The sequence below is a fragment of the Manis javanica genome, chromosome 15, assembly GCF_040802235.1.
Source record: "Manis javanica isolate MJ-LG chromosome 15, MJ_LKY, whole genome shotgun sequence".
Classification (NCBI taxonomy): Eukaryota; Metazoa; Chordata; class Mammalia; order Pholidota; family Manidae; genus Manis; species Manis javanica.
Window position 1 is genome coordinate 23,908,831 of NC_133170.1, and position 25,567 is coordinate 23,934,397.

General features: G+C 36.3%; 2 protein-coding genes across 2 annotated transcripts in view; one reads left to right on the top strand and one right to left on the bottom strand.

Moving 5' to 3' along the window:
* Window positions 1-7,077: 7,077 nt before the first annotated feature.
* Window positions 7,078-25,567, top strand: part of LOC108385630 (alpha-2-macroglobulin-like) — a 50,615-nt gene continuing 32,125 nt past the window's right edge. The window contains 16 exon segments of the mRNA XM_073223890.1: window positions 7,078-7,455; window positions 8,635-8,815; window positions 9,544-9,697; window positions 9,792-9,844; window positions 15,642-15,662; window positions 15,971-16,061; window positions 16,064-16,138; window positions 16,541-16,625; window positions 18,201-18,321; window positions 18,859-18,976; window positions 19,123-19,232; window positions 20,133-20,294; window positions 21,289-21,516; window positions 21,721-21,784; window positions 23,484-23,626; window positions 24,508-24,657. Coding sequence (XP_073079991.1) covers window positions 7,373-7,455; window positions 8,635-8,815; window positions 9,544-9,697; window positions 9,792-9,844; window positions 15,642-15,662; window positions 15,971-16,061; window positions 16,064-16,138; window positions 16,541-16,625; window positions 18,201-18,321; window positions 18,859-18,976; window positions 19,123-19,232; window positions 20,133-20,294; window positions 21,289-21,516; window positions 21,721-21,784; window positions 23,484-23,626; window positions 24,508-24,657 — 1,839 coding nt within the window. The 5' untranslated portion in view covers window positions 7,078-7,372.
* The window catches only part of KLRG1 (killer cell lectin like receptor G1), a 77,438-nt gene continuing 75,360 nt past the window's right edge, over window positions 23,490-25,567 (bottom strand). Inside the window, exon 7 of the mRNA XM_073223889.1 lies at window positions 23,490-23,588. The gene's annotated coding sequence lies outside the window, so the exon portion shown is untranslated. The remainder of the gene's footprint in view (window positions 23,589-25,567) is intronic.

A 25,567-nucleotide genomic window follows, 5' to 3' on the forward strand; every position in this document is an offset into this window, starting at 1 on the left:
AATCAGATATGTTAATGGCTAAAACTGAAACGTCTCAGAGGAGTGGTTTTCCGTTGATCCCTGGATTATCAGCAACAGCAATGTTACAAATGCACATTATAGACCTCATCCTAGATTTACTGAATTAGAAATTGCAGTTCATGTTTTAACAAGTCTTTTAAGTGATTCTGAAGCATATCAAGCTTTGAAAACTAAATGAACTAGAAACTAATGAACTGCTACCACAAATAACCTAACAACCTCACCGGACTGGAAAAGGCCAGTTCATAACATTTGACACAATTGAACAAGAATGTATTTATTTCAATTATGAATCAAGAATAGGACAAGTGTAATCTCTAAGAAATAAACCTGGAAGCTGAGAAGACTTCTCACCCTGTCTTGGTTGCTGTTGTATGAAGAAAAACAAAACCAAGAAACTCTAAGGATTATTTAGACATGCATCCTCACTACTAGATTATTCAAAAATTGAAAGAAAAATTGGGAGAAGAAATGGGACTGGCCTTTAAAGGAGAATGATAGATTCTCTTGCAGAAATTTTGTCTGAATTTGGTTAACGCTAGAATGCTTGGGAAATATGAAGAAATTAAAAGTACAAAACAGTGAGGTTCATCCAAATTATAAACTACTGGAGAAGAAACATTTCTTTATGTTAATATAAGCAGACCTATTGCCCAGATGAGTATGACAAGATCTAGTTTCCAAAAGAAAGATACTCATGGAAAATACAGAATTAAGGAGTAAGAATTTGATATAGGACATGAGGTTGGAGACTTAAAAATTTACAAACGGTTTGAGTGTCAAACTATAAATCTCACAAAAGACTAAAATTACATACCATAAGAACCCAAGAGAAGGAATGGTGTGGTCATTGTGTTTGAACAGCTTGAAAATGATGGTACTCCAGTGGTACAAAATGGAAATGCACCCTTGGTGCACAGATTTAGGTGTGAAATACTATTCTCTTCTAAAAGAAACCATGGCTGATACCATTTCTGAGATACAGAAGATACAAAATGAGTCTGGGAATCTTTAAATGCCAGAAAAATACAGGAGCTTCCAAGATTATTGGGGCCATGAGAAAAAGACAAGAAGTCAACTTGAGAGATCCCAAAGTATAAAATTACAGTAATTTGAGCATCTAAAAGAAAAAAAATGGCTATAGAAGATATCACATGGGAATCACTAATTAACTTTGACAAACCCAGGTCTTTCATATTTCAGGCAGAGTACTAGGAAATTTTTCAGAGCAATTTTTCCGCCAGTTACAGTAGATCTCAGATGTTTAAAACTTTAATAAACATTTGTTATCCAATTATTTCTAAGGCATCAGAATCAGAGACATCAGATTCTGGAATCTATCATAATGTGTCCACATCAACAGGGAATAGACCAAAGATTCCAGGGTAAATGATAACAATATCAGGATTGGGAAGACTCAACAGAAATTGTGAAATTTATTGGGTATATCCCAACACTGAACACATTGAACACATCTTTGCTTGGTCAGTAACTAAGGTTTTTCAGGTAATAACAACATGAAACAAAAAAGAGGAAAAGTAATCTAAAATTATTGTTCCAGATAACCATGAAGAATAAACAAAATGAGAACTTTTAATGTCATAGACATATTACAGCAACTGCAATGGGCCATGATGGAGCAATGCTAAGGAAATCACAAACACTGGAAAACAATCTTAGAAGCAAGTAAAAGGGTAGATTTAAGCATTTAATCTACCTTTCCACTTGGAACGCTACAGAAAAAAGCTAGTAGCTAATGAATGCAGAAGAACTAAAAATCCATACAGCAGAGTCAAAGTGATAATACTCACATTCCTCTTACAGTTCCAGGGAGAAAAGAGCATAACTTTACACTGAAGAAATCAGGCTGCCCACGTCATGACCTAGCAACATCTCTCATTATAGGATGACCTGATACCATCCCTGGAAAGTGAGAAATGAAGTATATATGTAACATCACCTATAATATCTTCTAAGCAGCCTTCAGACTTGAGTATAATTTTAGAGGAACCAGGGTGTAGTGGAATCAGCCAACAACTCCAGGAAAAAACAGACAAATGTGTAAAGTTCATAACTGTCTGAGACACTTCAGTTTGTTCACAGGTCATCACAAAAGAGACAGTTGAAGACTGAAGATTCATGGAACATGAAAAACAGATGTAACATGTGGTCTTAGATTGTATCTGACTTTGGAGGGACCACAGACAAAGGGTATTTTTGGAACTCCTGGAGAAATGTGGATAGAAATTGGATCACATCACCATTACCTTCCAGGGGGAGCTTGTACAGCAGCTGGTGCCCCGGTTTTTGTGGCTGCTGCCCAGCAGATGCTGTTTAGTTGCCTGGATCTAGTGTCCAGTGGGGCTTGTGTCCATGAGTCCCACAAGACTGTAACAAACACACAGACAGTTCCTGGCAGAATACCACCCCTAGGGCACAGTGCAGACAGCAGACTGAAACACAGCCCTGGTCTTTCTGTGTAAGAGGCCTACCTGCTCGTGTTGGAATTTCAGCCTGAGGGGCAGAATTCCAATTTGGCACCCAGAGGGGCCTAATAAGGTGCTCTCTGGGATGGAGGAAAATGGTACCATCTTCATCTGCCTCGCTCTGGGCTGCGAGTATCTCCTGGAGGGGAGATTGTGCCCTCATTAAGTGCCCTGATTTTTGTGCTGGCCACCCAGGGGACAACCTCTTGGTCACGGGGCCCTGATGGCCAATGAGGCTTTCACAGAAACAAAATAAAGCAGTTCCCAAATAAAGGAAATACAAGTGCTTGATAAACACAGGAGCTGCTTAGCCTCTCCAGTAACAAGAAACTAAACAACATCATTTGTGCATGCAAACTAAAACATCATTTATGCATATCACATCAGAAAAAAGTTTAAAGTTTGATATTTAGCAAGTTGCAGTGAGATGGGTAATCTCATAGTTCAATCTCATAGTGAATGGGATTATATGCCTTCAAGGGCAATTTGTTAGTATTTTAAATATCCATACCCTGGTGCAATTCCACTTCTGAGTGTCTACTACAAAGACATACCCTACATGTAAACCAGGACATGTTCACAAGAATGTTCATTTCAGCATCATGTCACTAGAAAAAAACAGAAACCACAGTCAGGATATTAAAATGGTTAATGAAATGTAATATTGTACAATATAATACTATAGAGTCAAAAAAATGAATTAACTGGCTTTTTATACATATCAACATGAACACATGGACCCATACAATTGAGAGAACAAAACAAATTTGAGAACGCTTACATTTATAATGTTACCATTTATATAGAAAAACACAGAACAGCACTTTGTATTTTCTTTTGGTACACATATACATGTAAATTAACAATTTTTTTAAATTGTACATCTCTCTGGGGAATGTGGAAGAAACCAGTCAAGAGGACTTTCACTTTATCTGTTTTTTTAAAGCCTGTGTATTACTCCTATATTTTTAAGAGAATAGAAAGACAACAGTTCTGGAAAGAAAGTAAATTACTAGTGCTCACCTCTGGAAAGAAGAGTAGAAGAGTAGGAGTGACTGATAGAAGACATTTCTATTCTCTCTAATTTGCATTTTTACCCAGTGTGCATATCACTTTTGCAATTTTTAAAATGCTGAATTGCTTCCCCACTTTGTAAGCAATACATAAGGACTGAGACTGCTATTTTTACATTTGTGAAATGGGGTTGTGAATTTAACTCTTATTCTTTGTTAGACCATTCAGAAACTCTTCTTCCATTAGATAAAATTCTTAATCTTTTACTCATAAATGGCAAATCATAGCCAGCTGGGTTAAGGAAGGAGAGACTTGCAGCAAAATCAATGGAAAGTTCATGCGATCTCTTAGGCCAAAAGGTAAATACAATTGATTTTCATTTGAAATATTCCATGAGTCAGTTCATTTAATTTCTCTTAGAACTCAGAAAAAAATGTTAAAAAAAATAACAAAACCTGAATTTGAATTCCAGTTTTGTTCTGTTTTGTATCCCTCAGTAACTGACACTATGTTGTGGACTACCTCAAAATGTGTCCTTCATGTATCCTTTAAAAAAATACAGGGTGGCAGTCATTAGAATTCCCATACTCAGAAATTTAGCAGGGGAATAAATAAACCTTTATTTTCACTGGACAATGGGCTTAAGGCCTTTACAGGATGACATTAAAGAAACAAGATTTTAATTTTCAGCTGTTGACACTATTACCAAAGTATTTTACTTTTAATCATTTCAAGAATTGAATGAAATTGCCCAAATTATAATTTATTTAAAAAATAAAGTAATTATAACTTTATGGATAACAGTGGTCTGAAAAATATTTTTCACTTTGTGTATTCTTATTAGCTTCTAATTAAAAACAAGTAAAAAGAGTTAATGTCACATTGCACCCACATTCCAAGAAGGAAAACTAAACTTCATCATGTCCAGTAATTGCTCTTTCTGTACTTGAAAGTGGTTAATATTTAACCACTTGAAATGTCCCTTAGCACTTGGAGAATTCAGGCAAAGTGCAGCTAAATATACTCTTGTGTAACTTAATTGGATAGAGTTCAAATACAAGACAGACTTGGGGGATGCAAGGAGAAGACAGGAGAGTTAATTTAGCTACACGTAACTTATGAGAAACAAACATTTTATCAAGTTGATTTTGGCATTTAACTTCATAATCCCTATTTTGTCTCCAATTTCAAATACTCCTGCTCTCTGTTCCATATCAATCCACCATATATTCATTCAACAACTATTTATTGAGCAACTACACTGTGGCCCAAAAGGAAATAAAAAACAAAAATCCCCATTTGCAGAGAACTTGCATTCCAGAGGGAGGAGAAAAGATAAAAAAAATAATAAACAAGGAATCTTGATCTCCTTTCTTCCTTTCCTTCCACCTTCTCTCTCTCTTCCTCTTAACTGGAGAATCTATGATGACGTAAGTATTAAGACAAAGCTGTAGAGTCTATATCGATATTACAGTGGCTCTCTTCCCTCCCAGAATTTTTGCAAAGATAATCTAACATCTGTATTGTCTAGAGGTTAGTGAATCCCTTTCCTATAGTGGTATCAGTAACAGACTTGGAACCACTCTCTTGTCACCCCTTGGGAAGAGTAAAACTAGTTATTACTAATACAACAAAGCTGGGAGAGGAAGGTGCTCCAACACTTACTGTTGCCCGCCCACGTCCTGCACCAATGAGCACAGTGCACGGCTTTCTTCCTGAGCCCTCACAGTGCCCCTTATGAGTGGATGCTTTTATTATTTGTATTTGCGGTTGAGAAAGTAAAGCTTAGAGATGATAAATAAACTGGAGAGGCCAGGATTTGAACCCTGGAGTTCTAAGTTCAGAGACTATATCCTCCACTGTCAGGCTAGTCTTGTACTTTTGAATGTGCTTTTTAATGAACGTAGTTCTCATGAAATGCAGCCTTAAGAATGAAGCAGGGAAAATCTTGTTATTCCAGCTTTAGTGCTCAGAAAGCTGTGGCCTGGGTTAAAATCAAAGGTGATTTCATTAGGAGCGCATGACAGAGGCAATGCTGTGCAGAGGTGGTAAGGAGCCCAGACCCCTGAGTTCAGCTCTTGGCTCTGCTACTTAGTAGCTGTAAAATCCCCAGTAGGTTCCTAGACCACCGTGTGCTCCATCTGTAGAAAGGGGGCGATAATAACACTTGCTCCATGATCTTGGGAGTGTTAAATTACATTAACACAAAGCCTAGCAAACCATAAGAGCTCAATAAATATCAGCTGTTAAGTGCAAATCCAGGACTAGAAATCCATTTAGACTTGTGGTTCAGTGTAGTACCCAGAGTATATAACTTCCAGTCCTGAGGAGGAGAGGGATCTGACTTGGGAGAATGTTATCTCAGTCAAGGAACCTTCCTATTACAGGGAAGTTTTTGGTATTTCACTAAAATAAAAATAACAAATAACAATAAATAAAACACTGGAAGAATAAAACAATCAATAGAACTATAGACCAAAGGATGAATTCTCAATATGCAAATTACACTTCATTAAACTTGTCAAAAGAAAGGAAATACAACAAATTTTACAATTGTCCAATTTTTTAGTGATCCTTTTATATTTTTATGCCTCTTAAATTTTCATGCCTGTTTTTCCTTTAACTTCCATGAAATGACATTATCCTGATTTTCCTCCCACACTCTGGCTACTTCTTCTGGGTCTCCCTAAATGTGCTGTTTCTTAGAACTCTCTTCTAGACATCGTGTTCCATGTACTCTGTAACTGGGTGTTTCATCCATTGCCATAGCCTACGTGCCCCAAATATGATAACAATTCTAAAACTCGTATCTCTAGCCAAGAACTTCAGCCTCTCATATCCATTTCAATGGTGGACATCCATCCACAGGCTCATAGTGTCTAAACAGCACTCAATCAAATTCATACACCCCTCCCTGTGTGCCTCTAATCCACCAACTCACTCTCCCACCGCTGCCCTTCTTTTCACCGGGTACCACTTACTACCCCAAGATTATAGTTGACATTAGCTTATGTTATTTATCCTCCCCAGGAACATTTTCATAGGACCTCTGAAAAAACACATCATCTAAAAGGAAAACACTAATGCCCACACCCAGCCAATATACTAATGTGCTGCAGAAAGAATTAAGGTGTGTCTCAAATACTGGTCCCCTAAGCCCTCAAAACAGTCACCTTCAGCTGCAACAACTCTCTTTGACTTGACCAGTATACTGTGCAAATACTGTCATTTTCCACGTGTGTTGTGTTGCGAGAAATAGGAGAGGCACTCTTCCAGTGGAGGACCCACCGGCAGTGACACATGGTTGGTCACAGTTTTTAAGTCCACCTGACACGCACACATTGGAAAAGCTGACCATCTCTTACCAAGACTTCATAAGCCAGTGGTTCTCAACTAGGGAGAAGAGACATTTTTGGCTGTCCCACTGGGAGAATGCTACTGGCAACCAGTGGGTCAAGGAAGGGATGGTGCAAAATGTCCTTCAATCACAGGACAGCCCCCCTACAAAAAACTTTATCTGCCCTCAAACTGTCAATTGCTGAGATTGAGAGATTCTGTTCTAAGATAAGGAAGTGGGTTCTAACTGTAACGTGGATTTCCATACCCTCAATCCTTTGCTACCACCAACAGCTACTTTGATACCAGTTCTGGCCACCACTAAGAGCAATGACCCCTCAGGGTTCTTTTGCCAAATTCTACACGCTGCGTCTGGAAGCCTTGGGGTGTGGTTTCCCATTTGCACAGTGCACTCACAAACAAATTCCTGTGAATTCGGGGAGTTTCTGAAACCAGGCAGAGTTCAAGGAGGAGGACACCACATTCTCTGATCTCCTGCACTTTCTCCCTGCACCATGGGGAAAGGCAGACGTGCTCTGTCATGCTGTGTTCTAATTCTTGCCCTCCTACCGGCAGCTGCCTCAGCCTACGCACAACCGTACCACCCAGGACCCTCGTTTATAGTCCTTTCTTCTTGCAGTCTCTCTTACAACATTCCATTGGCATTTCACCCCCAAATCTCCACCTATATTCTTAAATGCTCCTTCCAACTTTAATATATTTCTATATAACCTTTCTTTCTAAAGTAATTAGTGTGACTAAACTTAGATGTGATCTTACTTTTTAAAAAACTCCTCTCCTATTAGCCTGTCCTTGAGACCTGTAATTCCAATAAAGAGCCATCCTTTTGTATTGAAGGCATTGAAACACAATGGTTTAGAACACAAATATTTAACTTGTGGACACTTGCAATTGGATTAAACATTAAGATTGGAGCCATAACTTGGGCTCCGGGTGAGTCTTGGGACAAATCAGACCTCTTTGAGACTATCTCAGCATCTATATGATGACACTATCTGCTCTGCAGGGCTATTGTAAGGATCAAAATGCCTTGCACAAGGGTGCTACCAACAGAATGTATTAATAGTGATAAGAACTGACACATTACCAAGAGTTGTATTGTCACATTCCTTTTCTCCTTTTTTATGCTCTTAAGAACAAAGATATTTAATAGGAGTAGTAAAAGAAGATGATGTGGTGATATTTAGAATACTTTAGAGACAGCAGGCTTGGGGTTGGGTTTTGAAAAACCTCAGATGCCAGGACAGGAGAGGTGAGTCATCACTGAAAACAAACTTTGTCTATTTCACAGTTGTGACCTGGGTCAATTACGCAACTCTGAGTCCCACACTTAATGCTCTGAATCTAGAGATTAGGAGAAACTAAGAATAAAAAGGGGCACCAGGGTAATTTTCAATAATTAAATATGTCAATTGGGAGTAAGCAAAATTCAATCGTTTTATGTAGTGAATAGTTATTTCTCTCAGTTTTTCCTTTAAAAAAGTTCAGAAATTTGAGTGTTGGAGGTTTCATGGGGTGAGCACACAAAGTTGTAACACCTTTAAAACTCACCTTGAGTGTAATGTCATTGCCTGGCTGAAATATTACCAGTACCAGTGAAGAGAGAGAATAATTTTCTTGCCATTCAGCCGTAACTTCATGTTGCCAACCTGCCTTCCCTGGTGTAGAAGGTAAGGATGCTAATAATTACTGTGATGAGACCACAATCATGGGTGATGATATCTGCCTTCCACTGACCTGACACCTTTCTTTCCAGGCAGTATATGGTGCTGGTCCCCTCCTCACTCCACACTGAGACCCCTGAGAAAATCTGTCTCTTTCTGAGACGCTTAACTGAAACAGTGGCTGTCAGTGCTTCCCTAGAATCTGTCGAGAAAAGGAGGCTCTTCAATGACCTCAAAGTTGACAAGGACTTATTCCACTGTGTCTCTTTCATAGTAAGTACTAGCTGCCTATCTCTATTTTGTTTTTTCTTCCCTCCCTCTGTTCTTTGCTTCCATTCTTTTGCTTCCTTTCTTTTGTTATGTTATTTTAATGTTCAGAGATCGTTTTTCAGTATCAGGAAATTAATTTAGACGAGCATCAAAGACTTCGAAGAGAAACCTATAGTTTACCCTAACAAAGGGACAAAATATAGATTTCCCACCCCAAAATGGGGAGGAGACAATACTTAGAGACATGCTGATTTTCTATTTAATTCCCATGAAAATCCTACTAGCCAAAGAAAGCATAAGTCATTTCTAATAGTAAGGTGCAAACTTTGAAATAATACCAGAACAAGGGCCCCCACCTTCCACATATAATTGATACCCTGAGGATATTTCTAGTTTATTCTTGGGGCAATTTATCTGCAAGGTACAAGTTCTATCATTATTCGAATATTAATTTTTCACTTTCTTGTAGTTTTCAGATCTACTTTTGAATCTACTTTTAAATTAAGATTATAATACTCTATGAAGTTGACATGTTTTAACTGTTACAGTTGTCACATGGAAATTTGGGTTTCACTTGCTACACTTCTATCTGAATTATTCTCCTCTGCCATGTGTTTAAGTAATATCACCCCCTACCTACCTTTCTGTGATGTTGAAGAACAGGTAAGAGGTAAATACAAAGGCTTCCAGAGGGAGTTCATGAAGCCTCTCATGATCCTTTTTGTTCTTAGCTCCCAAGATCTTCATCTTTTGATGTATTCCTCTCTGTCCACATAAAAGGACAAACACATGAATTCAGGGAAGAGGCCTCAGTGCAGGTAAAGAACACAGGAAGTCTCATCTTTGTACAGACCGACAAACAAATCTACATACCAGGACAATCAGGTATGAAACTCCATGGTGAACTACCTCCAGAAATGAGATTTCCTCCTTAGTATGTTACTCAAAATGCCTCACGAAGAAAATTTCTCTTTTTCAGTCAACTTTCGAATTGTGGCTGTGGACAAAAATTTTCACCCACTGCATGAGTTGGTGAGTCTTTTATGTGTGTATCAATGGTTTGGGAGATAGTAAGTGGCAATACAGAGCAAGAAGACTGTAAGAAATTGTCATGTCTACAAACCTGAAATCAACAGCAGTGACCCTTCACTCAAGCAGAAAACCAGATGGCCTTAAGAGGTGTTACCAAAAAGGAAAGAATGAATGAATTCCTTTTCTTCTGTGCTTTTTAGTAAACCAGATATCAGTCGAATACATTTATTGTTAGGAGGACTTGTATAAGCATTTCAGGGGGCATACACATATAATAATGGTGTCCCTTGATACCATTTAATCACATAAATCCTCAAAAGCTTTACATCTCCACTAGGACCTCTACAAAACCGTAATAGTGGACTTAACAAAATGAGTGTCTTGTTAAGGAGATGGGTCATTGGTATGAATGTTACTCCACAAACTCAAGTATGCAAACAGCAACATATTCCTTTAAATCGAATTAAACTCAAGATCCTTGTGGAAAATTCACTTTTTGATATTTTAGAAAATGCCTCCTCTTCCTTTGTGGCATAAAATAATCCAAAAGACTTACAGGCAGCCCAGAAGTTGGGGGAAAAGGCCACTAGGTTTCCATTCATCAAGGTCATTTTTATGCCCCTTTCTCATCAAATCAAACACAACCCTTGCCCTACACCCTGCCAACCTCACCTCAAACTTTACCAAGAAAAATAAAACAATAAGTCCCAACTCCACTATTTTGCATCTTAATCTGTATTTTTTGTCTTTTTTAAACTGATAGTTGTTATATAGTATTACATTGATTTCAGGTGTACAATAATGATTCACAATTATACACATTATATACAATTATACACGTTTGCCACAATAAGTGTAGTTACCATCTGTCATCACACAAAGGAAAAAAATTACAATATTACTGGCTATATTCCCTAGTCTGTACTTCCATCTTTGTGACTAATTGATTTTATAATTTGAAGTTTGTACCTCTTTATCTCCTTCACCCATTTTGCCAATTCCCTCATTCCTTCCCTATGGCAACCACCCACCATTCTATTCTCTGTGTTTATGAGTCAGTTTCTGCTTTGTTTATTCGTGTTTTGTTTTTTAGATTCCACATATAAGTGAAATCATATGGTATTTGCATGGCTGACCTATTTCACTTAGCATAATACCCTCTAGGTCCATCCATGTTGTTGCAAATGGCAAGCTCTCATTCTTCTTCATGGCTGAGTAGTCCATAGTGTATATGTACCATATCTTCTTTATCCATTCATCTACTGATGACACTTACCTTGCTTCCATATCTTGGCTACTATAAATAATGCTGCAATAAACATAGAAGTACATATATATTTCAAAGATATTTTTTTGAAATGATATTTACCAGTTTACTTCAGGTAAATTCCTAGAAGTGGAATTACTGGGTTGCATTGTATTTTTAGTTGTAGTTTTTCAAGAAACTTCCATATCATTTTCTCTAATGGCTGCACCAATTTACATTCCCACCAACAGTATACAAGGGTTCCTTTTTTTCCACAACCTCATCAACATTTGTTATTTCTTTTTATATATATATTAGCCAGTCTGACTGGTATGAGGTATGAGGTGATATATCATTGTAGTTTTGATTTGCATTTCCATGATGATTTGTGATGCTGAGCATCTTTTTATGTCTGTTGGCCATTTGCATGTCTTCTTTGGAAAAAAAAGTCTATTCAGGCCTTGTGCCCATTTTGTAACCAAGTTAATTTTTTTTGCTATTGAATTGCATGAGCTTCTTACACATTTTATATATCAACCCTTTATCAGATACATGGCTTACAAATATTTTTTCCCATTCATGTTTCCTTCTCATTTTGTCGATTCTTTTGCTGAAAAGAAGCTTTTTAATTTGATGTAGTCCTGCATGTCTATTTTTGCTGTTGACTGTGTTTTTGGTGTCAATTACCCAAAAAAAAAAATCATTGCCAATATCAATGTCCAGGAGTTTTTTCCCTATATTTTCTTCTAGGAGTTTTATAGTTTCAGGTCTTATATTTAAATCTTTAATCCATTTTGAATTGCTACTTGTGTGTGATATAAGGTAAGGGTCCAGTTTCATTCTTTTGCATGTGGATATCCAGTGTTTCAAACACTGCTTGTTACCAAAACTGTTTCTTAACTGTGTGTTCTTTGCACCTTTACTGAAAGTGACATATGAATGGGTTTCTTTCTGGGCTCTCTATTCTGTGCCATTGGTCTACAGGTCTGCTTTTATGCCAGTACCATAGGGTTTTGATTTCTAAAACTTTGAAATATAGTTAGAAGTCAGGAAGTATCATGCATGCAACATTGTTCTTCTTGCTCAAGATTGCCTTCACTACTTGGGATATTTGTGATTTCATAGAATTTTTAGGATTTTTTTTTTCTATTTATATGAAAAATGCCATTGAGATTTTAATATGGTTGACACTGAATCTGTAAATTGCTTTGGGTAGAATGGACATTTTAACAATATTAATTATTCTAATACATGACCACAGATATCTTTCCATTTATTTGTGTCTTCAATTTCTTTCATCAGTGTTTTATAGTTTTTAGTGTACAGATCTTTCACCTCCTTGGTTACATTTATTCTTATGTATTGTATTCTTTTTGATGCTGTTGTAGATGGGATTGTATTCTTTATGTCTTTTTCAGGTAGTTCGAGTTGGTGTAGAGAAATACAACTGAGCTTTCTATGTTGACTTTGTATCCTGCAACTTTAGTGAATTCATTCATTAGTTTTTAACTGCTTTTTGGTACAGTCTCTAGGGCTTTCTATATATAAGACATGCCATCAACAAACAGAGGCAATTTTACTTGTTCCCTCCTCCTGATTTAGATGCTTTTATTTATTTTTCTTCCCCAATTGCTCTGGCTGGGACATCTAATACTATGTGAAATAAAAGTAGCAAGAGTAGGCATCCTTGCCTTGTTCCTGATCTTAAAGGAAGAGCTTTTAGCTTTTCATCATTGGTATGATGTTTTGTTGTAGGTTTGCCATATATGGCCTTTGTTACATTGAAGTACTATCCTTCTATAACTTATTTGTTTAGAGTTTTTATCATGAAAGGATGTTGAATTTTCTCAATGTTTTTCTGCATCTATTGAGATGGTCACATGATTTTTATCCTTCATTCTGTTATTGTGGTATATCACATTGTTTGATTTGCATGTGTTAAATCTTCCTTGCATCCCAGGGAAAAAGCTCACTTGATCGTGGTTGTATGATCCTTTTAAATTAAAAATAATTTATAATACTTACTGTGTCTTTTAATACATTTATTTTTTAAAATTATAGTTTTTATTACCAATGGATTACTGTGTCTATTTTTGCATATTTCCCATTTTCTAAGTGATTATTATTTTTTCCTACTATTCCATTATTTTCTTAATATTGATCTTGGTGGATAATTTATTAGACCTAATAATTTATCAGTAGATTCCATTGGTTTATCTATAGGAACAACAATATAATCTGAACAGCTTGTGTCTTCTTTCATAATTTTTATAACTCAGTTCTCTTTTCCGGTCTTATTGTTTAGTACCTGCAGAATGATGTTAAATAGAAGCATGTTTATGACTTTTATAGGAATTCTACTAAAGTTACACTGTTATATGTGATGTTTGCTGTAGGCTTTTGATCTCTCTTCTATTTTTACCATTCACCCTTATCTTTTTAATATTTAAAATATTGGAAGTTGTTTTCTAAAAAAGAAAAATATGTCTTCTGGGCACATGAGGAAGAAATATGATATGACTGTAAGCAAAGAGATGGTATTTAAATATAAAATTGGGTGAAATAACTCAAGAGACTGCATTTAGAAAGAGCAGGGAGGAGAAAAAACATTGAGTCCTGAGGACTAAAAATCCTAAGAGATTGGGAAGATGAGCAAAACCCAACACAGGCAACTGAGAAAGGGCAGGAAGAGAAATCAGGGGAAAACTAGTAAAGTGTTGTGTCCTGGAAGGAAGGACTTCCGTTTCATAAAGGAGAGAGAGAAATCAACTGTGTCAAGGGCTGCTGGTAAGTGAAATAAAATGAGGGCTGAAAAAGTGAACATTGGACATAGAATGAAAATATTATTGGTCACCTTGATTAGAGCACTTTCAGTAGAAGGATGAATTCAAAGCCTAATGGGAGTAATAAAAAGAGAGAATATGGAAAAGAAACTGGAAACAATGAATGTCAAGAAATGCTTAGAGTTCTTTTATAAAAGAAACAAGATGAGGGAGTACCAGGATGGGAAAAGGGAATTAAGAGATACTACTGATTATCTTTACAAAACTTATCATTTTAACATCTTTGAAATATTTTTATTCTTTTACCATTTGAAATGCTTTTTCAGTGGATTCTCTTCAGTTTTCCAGGCTAACAACATATCATCTGTAAAAATAGTAATAATAAGTTTACCTCTTTCCTTCCAACTTTTATAAATTTTATTTCTAAAATCTAATTTTGATAGTACCTGTAGACCAAGTCCAATAAAACAAATAATAAAGATCTTCCTTGTCTCATTTCTGACTTTTCTGTTGAAATGTTTTTTTCTTGGACACGGTATATAAGCATTTAATTCTTATTTTTAAAGAACTTTTGAAAGGTTGTTGAATGCTATCAAATACTTTTAAAATGTCTACATAAATGATCATATTATTTAGTCTTTCTGTAGCTACTATAACAGTGAATGATATGATTATTTGTCCTTACATAAGATAATCTTCATACCCTCAGAATAATTAACTGCAACATAGTCATGATGTTTTCTGGGGAATTCTGTTAATATTTTATATAAAATATTTGCTTGATATTTATATATCACATTGGGTTGAAGATTTAAGTGCTTTCTTGTGAATTCTGATAATATTATGTTAGGGTTTTTTTCCAGCTGTATGTTTTCTATGCAATTGCTGTTACCAGTTTCTTAAAAAATTTGTTGTTTTTCTGGAATTATCTGGGACTAGTCCTATTTAGGGTGTAATTTGAAGATGTTTTCATTTCTTCTATGCTAATTGCTATGTTTATAATTCCTCTTCTGGGGACATTTTGGTGATTTATATGTTTTAGAAAAGCATCTTTTTAGAGTCATCATCATCACTTAAAGCATTTTTTTAGAGTTATGATCACTTACATATTAGTTTTAAATTTGTATCTTATTTCTCCATTATTATTTCTAGATGTCTGTAGTTGTCTCTTTCATGCTTTTTATGAGTGAGTGAATAGATTTTTATTCTACCAATAGAATCCATTTTTAGAATAATTCATTAGTTCTCCTGATTTTTTCTTTTCCAGTTCCTTGAAGTATAATTATATCTTTATTATTTGCTATTAAATGTTTCTTTGGGGTTTGTTTTTTATTCCTTTTTATATTGAATGTACACTTTCCATGTTTTTTAATTATTAATAGAACTATTTAAGGCTACATCTTGTCCTATGAATACCACATTTGAAGAATTTCACAATTATTTTTTAATTAATTTTCTATTTCTGTTTGATGTCTTCCTGGATCTAGTTGCTTACAAAAGAACTTGTAAAACAACTTGAGTTGTTTTGCATTTTAGTTTTGTTAGAGTTAGGATTCCAGTTAAAATTGATTAGTAAGATTTATAGTGAAAAGTGTGTGGGTTCTATTTGGTGATCTGTCTTGTAATTCACTTTATAATGGGATATTAATATCCTTGAATCTTGGCTGAAACTCCCATTGTAATATTTAATTCTTATAGTCTATTTGAGTTTGCTATTTTAGAGAGATTTCTGAACTAACTTCTTTTTCCTTTCCCTTTTGTTTTCTAGTGTCCACTGATTCACATTGAGGTAAGCAACTTAAAGCATTCCATATTTAGAAAGAAACAGTAAATTGAGAAGAAGGTGCTATTTGGAAGGTCATAACAATATTCCAAAGATACTACAGATTGAAAGAAGCCTTTGCATATCTGAAATCCTCCCATGATCCAGAGAACTGGTGTGGTACCCCACGTGCTTTTATTTATCTCTATCTGAGGAAAAAAACAAGAAATGTCCAAAATAATCTATCACTAACACAGCAGTCTTCCAAAATGTATTACTGCCCGTAATTCTTTTTTTATCTTGATAAGTTATAATAACCTGTTTCATGTATTTAGGACCCTGGAATGAATCGAATTATGCAATGGCAGAATATCAAGTTAGAGAATGGTCTTAAGCAATTGTCCTTCAGCCTGTCGTCAGAACCCATTAGGGCTCCTACAAGATAGTGATACAAAAACAATCAGGAAGAAATATAGAGCACTCCTTCACCGTGGAAGAATTTGGTATGATTTTGGAAGATTGGAAAGGGAAAGTGGGAGCCATGAGCTTCTCGTTACTAGGATGTGAATCTATTTGAATACTTTTAACCCCCATGCGGTGAGGGTAGGCTTCATCTGATTCTAACCAGGACCATCATCCATGAACAGAAAACTTTGTAAGTTTTGGGATTTTTCAAAAGCATCTTATTTTCTCCAATTTGGAAATATCTTCATATTTCAGTGGAAGGTCTCTGATTTGCTAGGACTAATACAATCTATGACCATGCAAGTTTATAGCTCTATTGGGTCATTATCTTAAGATTTTAAAGTTAGAAGGGAAGTCAACATTTCAGAATGCCGGTTTGTCCTTTGGCAACCACAAAAACAACTGGCCAACCCGCCACATTTCTCTACCTCTTTCAACAGTGCTTCCCAAATTTGAAGTACAAGTGAAAGTTCCAAAGGTCATCACTATACTGGATAAAGAAGTGAATGTGTCAGTATGTGGAAGGTGAGTTTGTGTTTCTTTTTTCTACCCATTAAAATGTTCTCAAATGATGAAAACATCTTGGATGACATCTTGTTGCAGCACCATAAAAATGTGTATAAATATCTGAGGCATCTCTCTGCACTCCTCTAAAACTTTCTCTTCATAACTTTATTTTCTTCTTTCTTTTCCTCATTGTAATTAATTATCTACCTCCATTACTGTTAAAATACCCACTGTATAACTTGTTGATAGGAAGAAACAAATTGAGTTCCTTCTGATAATGACTGAGTTCTTCCAAGGTTGGAACAAATTACCTTAGGCAGCAATGAGTTCCCTATCCTTGAAGATATAAAAGCACATGATCAAATCCACTTAACAGGACATGTACAGAGATTCCAGCACTAAGTGTGGCACTGCGCTGACCCAGGGAGGTGTAGTGGAAAGAGCAGGTAACTAAGAGTTCACAGTCCTTGCTGCAAGTCCAGCATCTATTACTAAGTCACTAGGACTATGTATATTACTTTCTTACTCTGAACTTGCATTCTTCATCAAAAAAACAAAAACAAACTAAGAACATGGACTTATAAATGATTTCAAATTACTATTAAAGTCTGCAGTCATAGACATGGAAAACAACACTAGCAGAAGTGAGACATTCTATTTGCCTGAGGATTAAATACAGGAGACACTGCGTCAGCTGGACCCCTTTACAAGCTCTTTCAAAGTAACAGTGATGGGATTCTTTTTTTTAGATTTATTTACATCCTATAACCTATATTTCTTTCTTAGAAGAGAAAGTTCAGGTAAACCAGAACAAATTATATCAGTAATTTATCACATAGTCAAAAAGTGTGTAAATGGGGCAGTTAATTCTCCTTAAAGCAGAATGATAAATTATATATAATGTGATACAATTTTAGTAAATATGACCACATAGAAGTGTAAGACAGTCCCATGGGTTCTTGGAAGATTCTGGATGACTGTGTTTAAATGAGTGCGATTGTAAGGATTTCTTCTCTTTTTCACTGTCACTCTTTTCTGATTCTTCTACAAAGGACATTGAAAATTCTGTTGTGAAATATTAGAATAAACATTTTGAGAAGAATAAATAGAAGAGATGAACTGGAAAAGAGAAGTATTAGAATAAAAGGGGAAAGATTGGAAGGGTTTATTAGGGAATATTTTCAGTCTATTGAGCTATGCTTCCAATTAACATGAATCGTACACCATGAAGACTTGAAGGCAGCAGAGTGCAGAGGTCAAGAGCTAAGCTGCCTAAGTTCAAATCTCAGCTCCATTCCTTCAGTTGAGCAGCTCTTTTGGGTTACCAAACCTTAGTGTGTTTCATTTTCCAGAACTACAAAATGGAGAAAGTAATATCACACCCCTCATGAGGTTATTAAGAGGATTAAGTTACTTAATATATGTAAAGCACTGCGAACTTGGCCTATAGTAGTATTAACTATTATTGTATTTGTTGTTATTATGCTGAGTAAATATGCTATGACTGATTGATAGTGTAGAATATGGATAAGAAGGAGGTGGGTCTCTGCTCTTGGGAAAATTTATTGTCTCTGGGAATTTCTCTTATGACAGATACACATATGGCAAGCCTGTCCCAGGGCATGTAACCATGAGTATATGCCAAAAATATCTTCACCCCTTAAATCACTTTGGCAGAAATTTAGAGATTGCCTGTGAGGAAGTCAGCCAGCAGGTGAGTGAAAACTATTCAAAAAGGCTTGCTGACATCCAAGAATAATTGTAAGTACAAATAAAGTCTGGAAGGAGAAGCATGCTCACAGACCAAAAGATGAAAGCCCTGTGATCCACCATTATGGAAGGGAGAATTACAGATATTTGTAACTAAATATCTGTCAAGAAAACACTAGTCATTAATAAGAGATAATAGTGGTTCTTTTAAATAATAGCTACCAGCAATTGAGTACTTATGACATGCTAGCCCATGTTAAAGAATATATATCTACTAATTCACTTAAACTTCACAACAGCCCAATGAAGTAGGTGTTATTATTATCACCATTTTACAGATGTGAAACAGAGACATGGGGATGCAATGAAACTTGTTCAAGATCATGTCACACAGCTAGTAAATGACAGAGCTGAACTCCATGCTCAAAGCTGACATACTGTATTACCTCTTTATAGAAGGCCTCACATTTTGGGTTGGATTGACCACTGATCTGAACAGCATGCCTGTTTGTTTTTTGTCTGTGTTTTTCTTGCTTCTCAGCTAGAGAGCCATGGCTGCATCACACAACAAGTAAATACTAGTGCATTCGAATTAAAGGAGCAAGAGTATCTCACTGTGAATCTTCAAGTGGATGCCAAGATTATAGAAGAGGGGACAGGTGTGTGGCTAACATAAGGATCCGGGAGACAAAGCTGATTAGTGATGCCTTTTCATCATCAAGAGGGTAGGGAGACGGGAGTAGAAAAATTATTTGAAAGCAAATCATTCCTTTCCAACAGGAACTTTTTTTAACTTCTTTCTCAGAGCTGGAATTCAATGGAGCTGGGACAACTAAAGTCACAAGAACTATAACAAAACTCACGTTTGCAAAAGTGGATTCACACTTTAGACAAGGCATTCCATTCTCTGGGCAGGTAGAGTAATTTATATTTAATTCATAGTTAAATTGTAATGTGACACCCAAACAACACAGATCTTTTTGCTCAAGACCATACCTGATTAAAATTATCAGTTGCTTTATAAGGCCAAAATTGCAAAACGATATATAAGTAGATCTTTTTACTTATGAATAATGCTCATGAAATCTATAAATCCCAAAGCATTATTATGTTTCTCTTACAAAAGAACAGGGGCTAAATATTCAAAATAAATCCATACTGTTTCAACCTTCACCTCTTGGCAGGTATTTAATATCTCTAAGCACTAACACAAATACCAGTCTTTTACAAGTTATTCTTATAAGTTATCTTAGTACATATGCCACTCTAAGTTCAAATGATAAATGCATTAGTGAGTCAGTGGTTTTCTTTTGAAGCACAGGTAAATATGATACACTTAGTGACTTTAAGGGTGTGACCGTCACTTTCTGTATAATAAGTAAATATATGTTAAATATAGGAAATGCAAATACTAAGAAAATGTTATGTTTCCATTTGATGTTTCTAGTATTTAAGGACTAATGAATTTGTCAAAGTCCAACAGAAATCCCTGGTGAGTTTTTCTGGCATGACTTAGAGAGAGAACATGATTGTCTAAGTTACTTTTTGATTGTAGGAGTCAATTATTTTGATTCTACATACACATTAAATCACTCCCAGTATAGTTAGTGTAAACCATTCTGTTCTTAATGGAAAAACCACAGAATTCAATGAAGTACACTTGGGAGAGACAAAAGGCCTCAAGCTGAGAAAAGCAGAGTTGGGTTAACTTGGGAAAATATTTAGTCTTCATACAATGTCAGAAAAGGGGTTTTGCTTCCTTATGGGTGGTACTGTTAGATGAAATCTACGGCTTTATTCATTGTTCTATTACAGGCTCGCCTCGTGGATGGGAAAGGAGTCCCTATACCAAATGAACTCATCTTCATCCAGGCAGATAAAGCTAACTATCACTCTAATACCACCACTCATGAGCATGGCCTGGTGCAGTTCTCCATCAACACCACTAATGTTACGGATCCCTCCCTCACTGTCACAGTAAGTTTGGAACAGAGATTTAATAAACAAGGAGAAGAATTGGTAACAGAGATGCAACCCAACAGTGCTTAGCTCAAAGAAAAGAAATTCATATTACAAATTGCTTTATTTTAAGGTGAAATATAAAGGTACTACATGAATAACTGGCCAAATATCTGCCCATACCATAAAGACATTCTTTAAAATATTAGATGATGTATGTATTCTCAAATTCATTACCTCAAAATATGATGTTCACCGTCTCAACCAATAAGCCTTCATTGCATACTTGCAAAACTAGAACTGTGCTAGTCCCTGGTAAGAAAAATGCTTGTCTTATTCTTTTGAAGCTCCTGTCACTGATGGTAAGAAACTCCATAAGGATTGCCTGTGAGTAATGCCTGTGAGGGTTTTAATCAAGGTATGGACAGTGTAGACTAAGGAGAGGAGAGTCTTTTGAGGGTATTAGTAAAAGAGGAAGATGCATCTGACCTATTGGAGGAGCAAATGCTAAATGAGAGCACAGGTATAATTGCCACTCAAATAACTCAAGGATACAGAGCTTGCAGAGACCTTCCAAAAGTAGTCCATGACACCACAGTAGTGTAAACTTTACCTATGAATACTCTCTGCCATTTATTTCTACAACTTTAATTAGCCCAACTAGATAGAGACATCTGCTTACTGTAAGTTGCCAATCTATCAGTTATTCACCTCAATGAGATTTCCTAGTTCCACTAGTTCTGGTCTGTCTAGACAAACAGCCTAAGCAAAAGACAGATACATTTCATTTTTTTTTATTCATAGGTTATAAATATTTCCCCCATATATTCTGAAAATTAGAGATAATGTCAGTTCATTTATTTAATCAACAGTAAGAGGGAATTTTTCCCCATTTTTACTAAACACAAAATTCCTAACTATTCAGTCAGATAGAAGAGTAAACTCAAGCGGCTCAGAAGAGCTCTTTTTTTTTAACACGCTGTCTACAATGAGTTTCCTTTTGATCCTCCAGGTCTACCACAAGGAACAGGGTTTCTGCTTTAGGTACTACTGCATGACAAAAAAACATCAAGAAGCGTATCACACTGTTAATCATGTTTTCTCCTTAAGCAAGAGCTATGTCTACCTTGAGCCTGTGGCTGGCACCTTGCCCTGTGGCCAAATTCAGACAATTCAGGTGCATTCTAGTCTGAATGGACATGTCTTAGCGTTGCTGAAGGAGGTCGTCCTCTATTACCTGGTGAGTACTGACTCTGAGTTGAGGAACAGAAAGAAGCTTCCTAGGAGGCCAAACATTATGAATTCTCCTTTGATTCTCAACCATACCTCTTTTGACACTTTAACTGAATATCACCACCTGAGTCTCAATGATGAGTATATTAATGGGGGGATGAACCTCATGGTAAGCATAGTAATGAACTGAGAAAATACTTTTTATTTTAAGATTGTGGCCAAAGGAAGCATCATCTGAGCAGGGACCCATGTTCTCCCCATAAGGCCAGGAGAACGTGAGTGCTCCCAGTTCATCAATCCATCTCTGACTCTGCTCCCTACACACTTCCCAATGGATCCCCACAACTGAGCAAAATAGGGGTGCTATGATGCTTGTGTATCACCATGAAACATTCTCAACAGCCATGGTTAAAGGTGTTTAATATGGGTTATGATATCATTAACTTAAAGACAGGAAAATCTAAAACATCTCACACTGAACATAACCAACACCATTAAACACCTGTCTCTGGGGCTGGAACATCTGAAAACATAAAATATTTCTAAATATACCTGAAATGAATAATCCATGTAGCCAAATGAGAATTAAAAAGGCAAACTGTATTATTTCAATTTCTTTTTCCAAAAAGATCTAGAGGCCACCCACTTTGAACCTTGACCATTCTAGCCACACCAAATTTCAAATAAAAATGATTAGGAAGACCAGACTATAAAACATAGTAGATGGGAGATCACGATATAACAATTTCAGGGAGGAATAAAAACTTGGGGAATTTAATGCAGATTAGTTATTCTCGCACCCCCTATTTGACAATCATGATTTTCCATGTCAATGACCTATGTATCTTGTTTGCTCATGTTTATAAAGTTTCCCTGAATGTTATTCAAATAAATGTAAGTATCTTCTTTGTCATCAAACATTTCTTCCTACCTCATTACTGACCATTCCCTAAGAATGCTTTTCCTCTAAGTATCTATATGGTTAACTCACCTATTTCAAGGCTTAACCCATTGTCACTTTCTCAGTTAGGCCTATCCTGGCTGCCCTTATTGTAATCTACCACCCCACTCTGGTGTTCCCAGTGCTCTTTTCTCCATAGAATTTATCACATGTAAACATGCTATCTATAAATTACCTGTTTATTCTATTTATTTACTGTCTTTTTCTTTCCAGTACAATTTAAATAGCACATGGGCAGAGATTTTTGTTGGTTTTGTTTCACAGATATGTACCAGCTGCCTAGAACTGTGCCTGATACATAGATGCTCAACAAATGTATTGATATCCTTGTTACCCAATTTTAGCTATTTAATAAAAGTTTGAAATAAATTCCTAAGGCATGCTAAATAGAAATCATAAAGTACATCATTAGGAGATCATCCTCAAGTTGGCCTAGAGCATAAAGAAGACTTCCAAAATTGCATAATTGTCACTGAGGAAATGTTAAGTGCTATAAAAATGTGGTTCACACAAGAGGTTTTCAAAAGCTGTCTACGCACATTTGTAAGTGTTGACTGCTCCACTAAATTAGGCTATAATTTAGTTCCATCACTGAGTTCCATCATTGCCAGATTATCATCTTCTATTTCCCCCTGCTCTAATCTGAGTTATAAATGTAATAACAAAAAGGTGGTTTCATTACTTGATACAAACAATAACTTTCTAGCTGATGACATTAGGCTTGCTAAGGTTTAAAACAGACAGGAAATCACTACATTATTAACCAGAGGGATAAATAACATGGATGAAATTTTCAAGAGTAAAGATTCTTGGCGGAACATATCCTGCACTACTCTTTTCATACCTTTCTCAGACCATTAGCCAATAACACCCAAGCCGTTCATCATGGAGAGATGTAGCCATGTCTTCAGTGTGAGCCACAGTTCGCAAAATTCCAACGTGTCCAGCCATTTGGGTTTTCCTGCCATTATCCTGGCCGGTGACCATTTCCTCTCACTCTCTCTGTGCCCCAGCGAAAGGCCACATCTCCATGTCAGTTCCTGTGGAGTCAGACATCGCTCCGCTTGCTCGATTGCTCATCTATGCCATTTTACCTGATGGGGAATTGATTGGGGATTCTGCAAAATATGAGGTTGAAAATTGTCTGCCCAACAAGGTAGGTGATTTATATTTTCATAAAATTTTTAAAATCTTTCTGAAAAAGCCATGAGACTTGGAAAGACATAGTTTATTTTCTAGATGAGGAGATGGAGGCCATGGTAACAGAGTAACTACTGCAAGGTCATATGGTAATTTAATAGCATTCAGTGCATTCTTTTTAAGTCCCATCCTAGTCCACATTCTAGCATATTGTATTTTATTATTTTTGTGTGTGTGATAAGATCATACATCATACATACAACATAAGATCTATCCATTTAGCTAATTGTTAAGTGTATATACAATACAGTACTGTTAATTATAGGCTATCTGCCATACAGTAGGTCTATAGGGCTTATTCACCTTGATACTGAACTCTGCCTTCTTTAATACCTCCTGCTTCCCGTCTCAACAGCTCCTCCTGGCAACCTCCCTTCTACTCTGCTGCTTCTATCAGCACATTTTCAATCACATTGTGCAACCCTTAAAAATCAACCATCCAGAGCCATCCCTTCATGAAATGGGAAGCATAAAGTGATAAATAAATGGTAGATGATAGATTTATATCATACCATGTATTATCTTTATATTTAGAATGACATGGAGCAGTAGATCAAATACGTAATTGGTCCTTAAAAATAAGTAATTAACAAGCATATATTTCACTCCAAGCATTCATTTGTTGTGTCAGAGTATCAACGGCCTGTACACTAACCGATCGATAAACCTTGGTGAAGGAAAGGCAACCAAAGAGCCTCAGGACTATCTGACAATCAAAATTTGGCAAATCAAGAGTGATGTGTGTTGAATATGCAGATAACAAAAATGTGAGGGCCTTTAGGACTGTAATACCAGGTAGGTTACTAGCCTGATTCCCGCCCCTGCCCCGTCTCACAGGGGGGTTTGCACTTCAGCCCAGCACGCAGCCTCCCCGCCTCGCCGGCCCAACTGCGTGTCACAGCCTCCCCTGGGTCCCTCTGCGCCCTGCGCACCGTGGACCAAAGCGTGCTGCTCCTGCGGCCCGAGGCTAAGCTCTCGGCGGCCCAGGTGAGTCCCGCCCGCGGGGCCAGCGAGGGCCCCTGGCTCAGGACAGAGAAAAGCCCCTGTTCAGAGAATTTTAAATGTTTTCCGTTTGTTTGGGAGTTAAAAATTATCAAAGTCCTTCAACATATGTTATCTTATTCAATGCTTCTGGCATCTCCAAGACATATTTATTAACTTAGAAATGTGTTTGTTACACTCTTAAACTTCATAAAACAATTTCAAACTCTTCACATTAATTTAATGCCACCATTTTCACCTTAATCTAATTTTCTTCCAGAGTATATCATCTTCATTTCCACCTAAGTTGTCTGAATGTGACACTTTAACAGTCTATGTTTATGTCTTAGCTGGCCATTTTACCTCAAAGAGTAGTGCAGATTTACATAGAAATAGGCTATTTGAGTGTTTTATTTTTCATTCTTTTTATAGGCGTATATTCATGACCTTCACCATATAAAAATGTATTGCATTTTTTTAAAAAGATTTGATTAGAGAAATAATCTTTCTCAAGGACTCTTGGGAAATGTAGCTATTTCAAATATTTTGTTTCTTGAGAATTTCATTTTTATATTAATTTAGTCTGACTTCTAACATCTCTTAAAAATAAAGTATTATGAACCCTAAATCTTTACTTCTGAGCAAGAAGTTTACATGAAGAGAAATTTTTGGATGTTGCATATTTCAAAGGTGGAGATACAAATGCTTTTGACTATTTTTGGACTTGGGAAGTTGCATAATACTAATGGGTTTCCAGAAAGACTGTTTAGTAAAGCCTGTAAATAGCAATAAATAATTCTTAGTTTGTGTAATTCAAAAGAGTTATTCAACAAATAGCACTATTTCTCCAGAGTCCTTGAGGAAATCATTGCTGTAATCAACTCTTTAAAAAAAAAGCAATAAAGTAAATGTTTAT